The 10320-nt window shown below is 39.9% G+C and overlaps 1 protein-coding gene across 1 annotated transcript; it reads right to left on the reverse strand.

The window, feature by feature from the left end:
- Nucleotides 1-7112: 7112 nt before the first annotated feature.
- On the reverse strand, nt 7113-9039 carry LOC149050073 (uncharacterized). Its single transcript, XM_089196814.1, has 2 exons — nt 8917-9039; nt 7113-8207 (listed from the first exon to the last, which is right to left on the reverse strand). Exons 1-2 carry the CDS (start codon nt 9007-9009, stop codon nt 7113-7115), a joined length of 1188 nt encoding a protein of 395 aa, XP_089052940.1. The 5' UTR covers nt 9010-9039.
- Between the last annotated feature and the right edge of the window lie 1281 nt (nt 9040-10320).

Genomic DNA, 10320 nt, shown 5'->3' on the forward strand with positions numbered 1-10320 from the left:
GACAGGAACTTTTAAATGCACTCGCTCACGATGCAAAACTTGTCCTTTCATTTATATTGTAGAGAAAATATCGGGACCCAAAAGATCCATTAAGATCATTGATCACTTTACGTGTGCCTCCGCCAATGTTATTTACTGCATAACTTGCACTTATTGCAATAAGTTATACATCGGCGAAACAGGAAGACGACTGGGTGACCGATTCCGAGAACACCTTCGCGATGTGGAAAGAAATGGCAAGGACGCATCCAAACCAGTCGCTAGACACTTTAATCTTCCTTATCATTCTAAACAGCATATGGCAGTTTGCGGCCTTTCCTCACATCTAGGCAGTTCGGAAAGCCGTAAAACAATAGAAAAAAAATTTATATTCCAAATCGGCACCCTTAATCCCCACGGAATCAACGAGCGCTTTTCATTCAACTAATTTATTCCTGTTTTCTCGTCACCACATTCCCACCAATGGCGTAGCTCCACTTTCTACATATAAATCCACACGCAACCCACAATTCCTCTAATCGCTCTGACGAAGGGCTAACGCTCGAAACGTCAGCTTTTTTACCCTTTACGGTGGCTAATTTACGTTTTCAACCCAGTTGTTAACACTAAATTACCTGCTATACCAAAGCTGGTTGTCTCAGCAATGCCCAAACCTTCTAGATTGTCGCTAAGTTCTTATCATCCCTCTTTGAGTTGCCAGAAGTTCAGGGTTTCCTCTTGAATCATAAGATTAAATGGCGATTCAATCTGGAGTTAGCGCCGTGGTGGGACTGTTTCTTCGAACGCATGACTCGTTGCGTTTAACGTTGTTTCAAGAAAATCTTGAAGAACGCGAAGTTGACTTATGACGAGCTTTCGACTGCCGTAGTGGAAGTGGAATGTGTATTGAACTCGAGACCACTCACATATGTATCTTCAGACGATACAGAGAAACCTCTTACGCCATCTCATCGGTTGACAGGGAGGAGAGTCCATCCCTGATGAAGTTGCAACCGCTGAAGAAGACGAAACTGATGTCGAACTCCCCACCCGGAGACAGCGTTTTTTTTCTACATTGCTCGGTCAATTTTGGAACCGTTGGAAAAGTGAGTATGTGGTGGATCTGAGGGAGCACCACAAGTCAAATCAAATCGTGGCACGTAAAAACTTAGAAGGATTGCGTAGGGGCATCTTGGAAACGACGGTTTCGTTGGAGGAGCTACTGTTGAAGTTGCTTTGAGCAGTGGCAAGAGAAAATGTCTGAGAAGACCCTTACAAAATTTGCCTCCGTTAGAATTTCGAGAAGATGGGGATACGGAACAAGTTCCAGCAAAACCAGAGGCAAACGCTTTTCAAAGGCGGAGGTGAAGAGCCACTACCACAGGAAAAGATAGAAGGCGAGAAGTCGATTAGTTCTTCAAGAACAAGAGGACTAGTTTTGAAGGAACACTGATCGAGGGGGGAAGGTTTAACACATATCTTTCTTTTTTTAATTTCAAATTTCAATTTCCTTTTCCTCTACCCCCTTTGGATGACTTTTTTATTCACGCGTGGCGCGCGTAATTTAAGAAATAAACAAATCACGTCAAAGAACTTTAACCTTGACTTTGGAAACTATCGTGGACATTTGGCGCGTATCTTGCTTGGTTTTTTTTCTTCTTTCGGAGTTTAGTTTGGTTGTTATTTTTGAGTTTTCATTTTCGCCAATGTGTTGTCCCTCAGTTTGGAATTTTCAAGAAAAAATGAGCTAAAAATTGAAATAAGCGGCTCTAAACAACTTCAGGTACACGTGGGAAGAGGAGCCGTGAAGGGGGTCCTTTGCACTTTTCGCGACTAATGATTATAAAAAAAAAAAGAATCACGGTAATCAATACTAATCAATACTCTTATTTCAAGCTTCACGGTAAATAACATGATAATGGAAAAAAAAGATCTTACATTTTTGAAAATCTTTAGATCGTGAAATTTCTTCCGTATTTCATTCAAACCGTCCATTTGAATGTTTTTCTGCACGCGATATCGCCGTTTCGTGAGAAGAAGATCAAAGAACTGAATATAGATTTGATGTATTCGTTGTGGGTCTACCTAACAGAGTTTTGATGTAAATTCAACAGTTGCAAGTTGTTGCGGCGTGGAGAAATCGTCCCTAGCAAGTAGAGGTTCACTATCGGAGTCGGTGCCGCCCTTATCTGTCTGGCTATCTGTTTCCACGGCGTCGTTACCTTGTTCCGATGTTTGCCACTCTAATTCTATTTCACCTAATTGTTTTTCCTCAGTCAGAAAGCGTCTCAGTAAGACATTCCATATTGTTAGCAGTATAATCCAGAGCCTTTATACTTTACCTAGTCTCCGTTGGTTTCAGAAAGGTGGCATGCATATTGATTGAAAGGGTACCTGCTTTGAACCTGGTGGTTCGGCCTGGCACACAGTTCTTTCCCTTAAGCGTTGCTTGTTACCCAGTCTAACATAATTTCCCGCCCACTTTCATTCAATTTTCTGGCTGGACCAAGGTGGTTTATCCGATAGTGAGACTACTCGTGTGTGAACTAGTTTGCCGCCCACTGTGCAACCTTCTTGAATCTCTCATAGACCGTATTGGCCAAAAATCGCGAGTATTGGAGCAAAGTAGGAAACTGTTCCTTTAAGTGACCCACAACACGTAAATTTCCTACTTGAGTGGTGAGGCAAGAGTGCAGGTTAATTTCAGAGCTTGGTTCAACTCGTGTAGCAGATTTTTGAGAGCTTTTACACTATTGAGAATCATTTTGACGTGTGAGGGCTATGCGGTCATAAGGAGAGCTTGTAAAAGTTTGCCATTTAAAAAAAACTAAAATTCTCTCGTCAGTCGTAACGGAGGACAGAAAACAATTTCTTTTTTTCACGTACCACGACTAGCATACCAGCGTATCGTTCACAGGTCACTGCTTTCAACTTTTTTTACGACGACAATTTACGGCAATTAAAAATAGCAGATCAAATTTAACGGAAAACCCCTTACGGCCCCTCTGAGAACAGCAAATCAGTGAGACAATACGCTAGAATCGTATGGGCTTCTCTTACACCTTCAGGTAATGTCGCCAGTCTCAAGTGTTTGCCCCAACAATTTTCCTCTAGCGTGTCATGCTTCTGAAAAGTCACCTTTAACTCGTGTTTAAACCAGTTATTTTTTAACGTCTTCGATTCTCTTTCGATTATTTTCGTTTCGTGATTGTCTTCTCCTTGGAAATTTAAATTTTTCTGCTATTCAATTCGGTAGCCTCTGCTTCGTTTTTCAGTGTCTTTAAACCGAGCCTGTCCATGATCCTGGCAACTCTGGCCAATGAAATATGAAATCTCTCCACAATTTGTTTGCGCTGCGGAAGATTGAGTTAAATAAAGACAAGCTAGGAGTAGAATGCCTTATTTCAAACTTGAAAATAAAGGAAAACTTAGGCTTCGACAATGAAGACATTTATAGAATTTCATTCTAGAACTAAGAAAAAGGAGTTCTTATTGTACCAATGACTTAATTTTCGAGTTTACGCTGCATGTGCCTTTTTAGCCAAAAATATGGTCGGAAAGTAACAATTAACTCGCCAAGGAAATCATTAACAGTCATTTAACTGACAAATGGCCTAAAATCTAGCTGAGAACTGATAAATGGCCGAAATTTTGACTGACAACTGACATTTGTTTTCCCCTATCCAGACTCTCTTGTATTAGCGAGAAGTTCTGGGAGTATCAGAAGAAACGTGATCAGCGTTTGCTCGTTGTGAGCGGTAGCTCAGCAGTGTTAGTCGTTAATATCCATATGGTTGTATTATTGACGTAATTTGTTGCAGCTTATGCAGTTATAAACATTATTTTGTTATAAAGTCTCCAATGATATATAGCACTAACATGTTGCACAATCGATATTCGATGGTTTCTTGTAACAATTACTTACGTCGTTCGGATTGTCAGATTTGTAAATCCTCAACTGGGGATCCAAATCCTTGAGGTATTAAGAGTAAATGTCAGTAAAAATCAAGGAAAATTAAAAAAAGTGGCCACGGTCAAAAAATCGATTTCGCTCATACTTTGTCAGTTTGAAGGCCTAGGTAAGTAACTGAAGGATATGAGGTTAGTTTTTTTAAATATTCCATATAACGGCAGAAAACCACGAAAAACGGTCACCCTACCGGAAGCTCGGATTTCACCTAACGGAAACTCGAAATTTTACACTTTTCAGCTTCTCGCTACACAGACGTTTACATAGCTGTGAATCTTTCTTAAGTATAATTGAATACATTGATTCTTCCTTAGTCAAATTATGGGAATTATTTTTATCTCTGCTTATTTGTGAGCGAACTGAGACCCGATTAAGAAGACACACTTTTCTCATTTACGCGAAGGTGTAAAATAATCCAAACTCAGCGACGAAAAAAGCTGACCGGTAGTTCTTCAAATCCTCTGATATTATAACCAAAGACAGTTCAGTCATTGATTTCTAGGTATATGGTTTTAAATCTTTAGGATCTAGTAGCACTTTTGCATGAACGCCGATCAAAATTCGATAAAATTCCAATTGAGCGCCTTTGAAATCTACAACTCTACATAACAAAGCACTATTGAATAAATTAACTCCTCGGCCAAAGTTTGTACATAAAACATAAGGGTTTTGCTTTTTTAGCGGTTTGAAGCGTTTTAAAAATATATATTAATGTTAAATATTGTCTACACAGGTAAAACAAACTATGAAACACCAAAATTACCACGAGCTGAAATTAAATCTCACAGGCTCGCTCCCTAATCTGCGTCACGCGCGAGCGACTTAGCGACAATTAGTACAATAACAAACAGATATTTACATCCGTTGATTTTAAATAAGTCGTATTTTTAAAATATCTTACTCAAAGATATGCCAGGTTTCCCAGTTAACTTACTGAAAAAAAAAGAAAACCTTGATAGTAATTCTAGCTCAATTAGAATTGATTTTATTTAGTATGAGAAGTTTTGTGCCGTCGAAAACCAATTGAAAGTAACTGTTTCCACGAAAAGCAAATATTGCATCGTTCTCTAAATAAACAAATCTACTTAACCATATTATCAGAGTATGTTGTTGTCGAAGTTAATAGACATACATAACAACGACGTCTTGCTCGTTCTTGAATATTGTCGGTGGGATTTGCGGCGCAGACGAACGCACTTGCTAAGTAACTTCCAATGGCTAATTTCTACCCTTACTCAGCTTTCGTCACACTTCTCACGCTGTGTAACAAGGATATAAAACATCGCACGAAGTCCTAAAAAACTCTCCCATGAAGCACTCGAATTTTTTTTCCCATTATGCCTGTGTCACTTACTGAGTAATACATCATGTTCAAAAGTATTAATTTTTGCACCATACAGGAAGTTGTTTCGGGTCACTCAGCAAGAGCTGTGAAAAGTAGCCGCACTGGAATAGGAATATATTTTTTCCAATCCATGAAGATATTTGACCTTTCAAAATAGCTCGTCCCTATGGGCTCAAGTAAATAACAATTAAAAAATGTACTACCAAGCAGGAACTGTCTCCAATGAGTTTTGTATCCTCTTCATTCTGTTGTCCAATGCGACTATTAAAAACACTATGAGTTTTACGACTTGCATGTTTTATTGATTGCGCTTGTCAAACAACACTACAGTCTGTCATTGATAGAGAAAATAAAGTTTAATTTTGACAATATTCGATGAAAAATACTAAGAATTTTCCAAAGAGGGCACCGAAGAATAAATAATGTGCACTGTCATTTTTACGACATTTAAAAAGGAGGGAAAGGGGTGGGGGAAAGGATTTAACAACCATACTACTCTCTCTCCCCAACCACCCACAAAGTGCACAGTTTGCACAGTATACTAGTGGAAACGTCACATCAACATTTATATGTTTACGTTTAATAGCACAATTAAGGTCGTTGCATCACTCCAATATGGCCATTTCCCCACAAAACTATATTTAAGTAGATCTTTGATCAATCTTGTATGTCAAGCTTTGTTACTTTGAATTTTTCTTGGCTTCTTGCGAAGACAATTTCAAACTTTTTAGCCCTAAAACTTTGAATGGATATACAACTGTAATTAGCTTACATTACGGACTGGTTGGCTGGTTTAATTCGGTGGCAGCCTTGAGGTGGTCGCCATACCATAAGTGTATCTACCTCTTCACTGAACACACTTTTAAAAGAAGATAACGATCAAATGAAACGATTTTTTCGAAAGAAAATAAATGATGTTATCTTGTATACAATTATGCGCAAGGCATAATTAGTTAACAGAAAACAGTTTATTAATCTGCTTATGAGGTACAGCCGCACTCGCCTACAAGCTTTGAAAGACGACTAATAAACGGATTCTTTCGTCTTTGTGTTATATCAGAGACGTCCACACCAAGTTCATCGCAAATACTGCGCAGCATGTCCACACTCAGTGACATCAGCTTTTTCTTGCCCATGCGCATGAGTTCACAGATGTTGTAACCCGAAGACGATACAATGGGGTGCTGAAGGGAAACCTCTCTCATCACTGGCACGCAGATTTCAGATTGGATTACCTGTTCTTGTGATGCTCTATCATCTTCTCTAGTGGTCTCTTCGTCCGACTCTTCCCGGTTCACTGTACTGGGAGGAAGCCTTTTCTTTGCTGCCAGTCGTGAGAAGAATCCAGTGATTTGCTGTCCTGTTAGAACTTCTTCTGGTAGAAATCGACGAGCTCCTAACTCGTCCCTTGAAGATCTCATCATTTTTGAGACTTCATTCGGATCTGCTTTCCTTCCACTCTGCTCGCCAATTTCAAATTGTTGTTTCAAAAATTCATTCTGTTTTTGCGTAAAACGTGTCTTCTTTGCGATTGTCTTAAGTGCCCATCCAATTGTAAGGGGCGAAAAGCATTGGCTGTTTTGTTCTTCACATTGAAACTGCACAGTGGAAATCCTGCTACCTTTCATGCAGTGAAAAGGCCGACGGTCCCCCTTTGTTTGCAAAATGTATAAATATAACTTACAGGTTATCGACAATAATTCCTTCCTTAGTTACACACGAGAGGACCTGGAACTAGTTCAAGTATCAATATTATGCATTTTCAAAGATTTGAACTTTAGGAAAATAATTTGCCTGTGTTGTTGCATCAACTTTCTGTCAGTTTTGCGCCTTTCTTTTGAAGTACTTCATAACAAACCGTGTAATGAAATAAATCAAATACCTTGTAGTCCGGCTTTTCAGGTATTGCTTTGATGAGCGTAACTGTTGCTTCATTTCCCTGGCCCACACTTCTGTTTTTCCACAATCAACCAGTTTATCGACCACTTTGTCCAGGTCATCAAATGCCTCTGCTCCTTGAGATGAAAAGTTATCAAGTCCTTGAAAAGACTTCCTAACAGACGCAGAACACTCATCTAGCACTCTATGCAGTGTTCGCCTGCTCATGGGCTCAAAACCTCTTTCACTGCAATATTGTTGGTACTGTTGAACAATACGCTCCGGAATCATCATTCTGATTATATTTGATGTTTTAATAACCTCACCGGTTGATAACTTCAAAAGCCTTTCGCCAAATGGAACATCTTGAATCACATGTGAACTTGTGATAAATGAAATGAAATCTTCCAATTTTCCTTGGTCAACTTTCATTCTCCTGTTTTCTTGGCGAGGAATTGGTTCTGCTCTTCCATGAAGCAGGGTGTGGTGTCGCGCTATGTCAAAGCGGTAACTTGTCAGGGTTGGGATAAATTCTTGTACCTCTTTGAAAGACAACTTGTCAGCCAGGATTGAGAGTATTTGCCGACGGGTACTCCAGTGTTGAGCGTTCAAATAACTCTCGGCAAACGCTTGAAGAAGCTCCACTTCCTTACAACTTTTCCCGCCAGTTGTTCTTCGATTCACTTCGCGCTCACATAATTCCCTCCACAAGCAATTCGAATCTTCAGGAGCAAGGACTTCCATTACTGCTGAAGCACACTGTTCAGTTTTTCTCAAATAACGGCGTTTAGTACGGCTTTGAGCTACATTCCACGGTACTGATAGTACGTGGCGGACTGGGCTGGTGTCACGAAGCTGTAGAAAGCGATTGAGCTGTTTCAGGGATTCACTTTGCACATAGTTTATGTCATCTTCGCTTTCTTGCGAATCTTCGTCTGGCACGTAAAGGCTCTCTCGTTTAGATCTACCTTCTTTGCATTCAGTATCAGTGATCGGTACAGGAAGGGAAATATCAGTGTCAGCTTCATGATCGACCTGTAGTGCGAAAAAGTTAAAATATTTTCTATATACAATGAACAAAAGATTCGCCCACGATTCGTGGGCCAGTTCGACATTTCTAGTGAAGTTAGTGTTAAAAAACACCTATGACTTCCTTATATCATTCACGAACCCTGCTTCCGACTCTGGATTACCAAGTTTTCCAGTTAAGCTTTATATTAACGAAATTCTAATTAAGAGCTGTCTAATTTCGGCTGCCATGGACACATATCATAGGACAAGTAATTTAACAGTCCTCGACACAAGCTTTTTAGATTTCAAATGGTGTAATATAACGTATTTAGGTTTTGATGTACAAATTAATTTTCTTACTTCTGCAGATACACAATGGAGAGGGTTGGCCACCCATCCAATCTACATCCTCCTCTCTCCTGCCCCCTCGCCTGCCTCCCACCCAGCCCCCCCCCCCCGGCAAATAAAACAAAAATGAAAAAAAAGACCTTAAATATACTTTAAAGTGTGGGGAATAGATCAAGACGTAAACGACGTCATAATGATTTTGGATTGTGAGTTTGTATGACTTTGTGAAGTGAAAGGATGAATACTTATTGGTGGCCTGAAGAAACGTTTAGAGATGGGCTGACATGACAGAAAGACTATAAGGTCTCTGATAAGCGATATAACTGGGAAAGTGTCTTGCCACCGGTATTTCATATTATATAATAAAGCATGTGCGTATACTCACCAGGTTTAACTTGTTCAAGGTTTCGGCGATCTCTGAAACTTCAGCGGTCATCTGGCATTTCTCAGGTGCTCTTTCCTTATACACACTAAGCATCTTTCTGCATTTTACGCAAATTCCTTTAGAAAAAACATAGTCAAACTCCCGTCAAAACTCCGAAATTACCGAAAGGCGCGTATTTTTAAACACAAAAGTCTGAAGTTTTGTCGACCCACAGAATAAAATAACAATCGAAAGTTGACTGAGCGATAAGAGGTGAGAAGAAGGGGGGGGGAGTAGCATTGTGATTAGACTATCCTTTTATTTGTTTATTGTTTATATCTTTCTCAAGTGGCTTTTTGCGAAACGAAATTAAAATGTTTTAAACAAAGTAAATTAACCCCTACTAACCGAATTCCAGATGCGTACTGTAAGTTACAGACCGTGAAACGAGGTTAGTAAGATATTCATTATGTCTCTGAGGTCAATCGGGCGCGCGGGAATGGAAACTAGTTAAAGTTTAGGGGGCCGCGTAAAATTGACCAATCACACCCCGCGTAGGAACTGAGAGATACTGATAAAAAATAGGAACTCATTGTATACATGCGGGTAGTGCTGTGCACGCGCTGCGGACCTGTTTGTTTACTGACACCGGCACTCACTCACTCACTCACTCACATACCTGGCGACAAAGTGGGTAGGGCACTATACAGTGCACACACTAATATAAGCGCAATCCATAAAAAAATGAGAGGCATGAAATAAAGGTTGTTATAAAAAAAATTGGATTGGACAACTGAATGAAGAGATAAGTAACGAAATGTCCTTCATCAACCTTACTTATTTCTCTCCGTCGTTTAAACAAATGATTCTTTCATATAATCTCAAGTCATCAGAATGAATAGACTAAAAATAATTCATTGGAGACAGTTTCTGTTTGGTAGAACATCAAGTAGTTGGTTGCTTACCTGAGCCCACAGGAACGAGCTGTTTTGAAAGCTCAAATATCTTCATGGATTGGATTAAATTTATTCCTTTTCCAGTGCGGGTGCCTTCCTCAGCTCCTTGCAGTGACCAGAAACAACTTCCGGGATGGTGCAAAGATTACCCGTCCTTCGCCAACCTAAACCTAACTTGGCACGATGAACCGGACAGATAGTCATATCCGATAAATTCGCCGGCTTTTGAAAACATCCACACCTCGCCAAAATTAATTCTACCTCCGTTTCAATTCCGGAAAATTTCAACGACTTTTTGTGATTTTTGATATCCCTGTTACACCGCGTGAGAGGCGTGACGGAAGTTGAAGAACTTGTGCGTTCGTCTGCGCCGCAAATCCCACCAACAATATTCAAGAACGAGCAAGACATCGCTGTTCTATGAAGTTCCCCGACAATAAACTCTGGTTTTAGATGCAATGTTTCACAG

Source organism: Pocillopora damicornis, chromosome 2 (assembly GCF_964200805.1).
Source record: "Pocillopora damicornis chromosome 2, jaPocDami1.2, whole genome shotgun sequence".
Classification (NCBI taxonomy): domain Eukaryota; kingdom Metazoa; phylum Cnidaria; class Anthozoa; order Scleractinia; family Pocilloporidae; genus Pocillopora; species Pocillopora damicornis.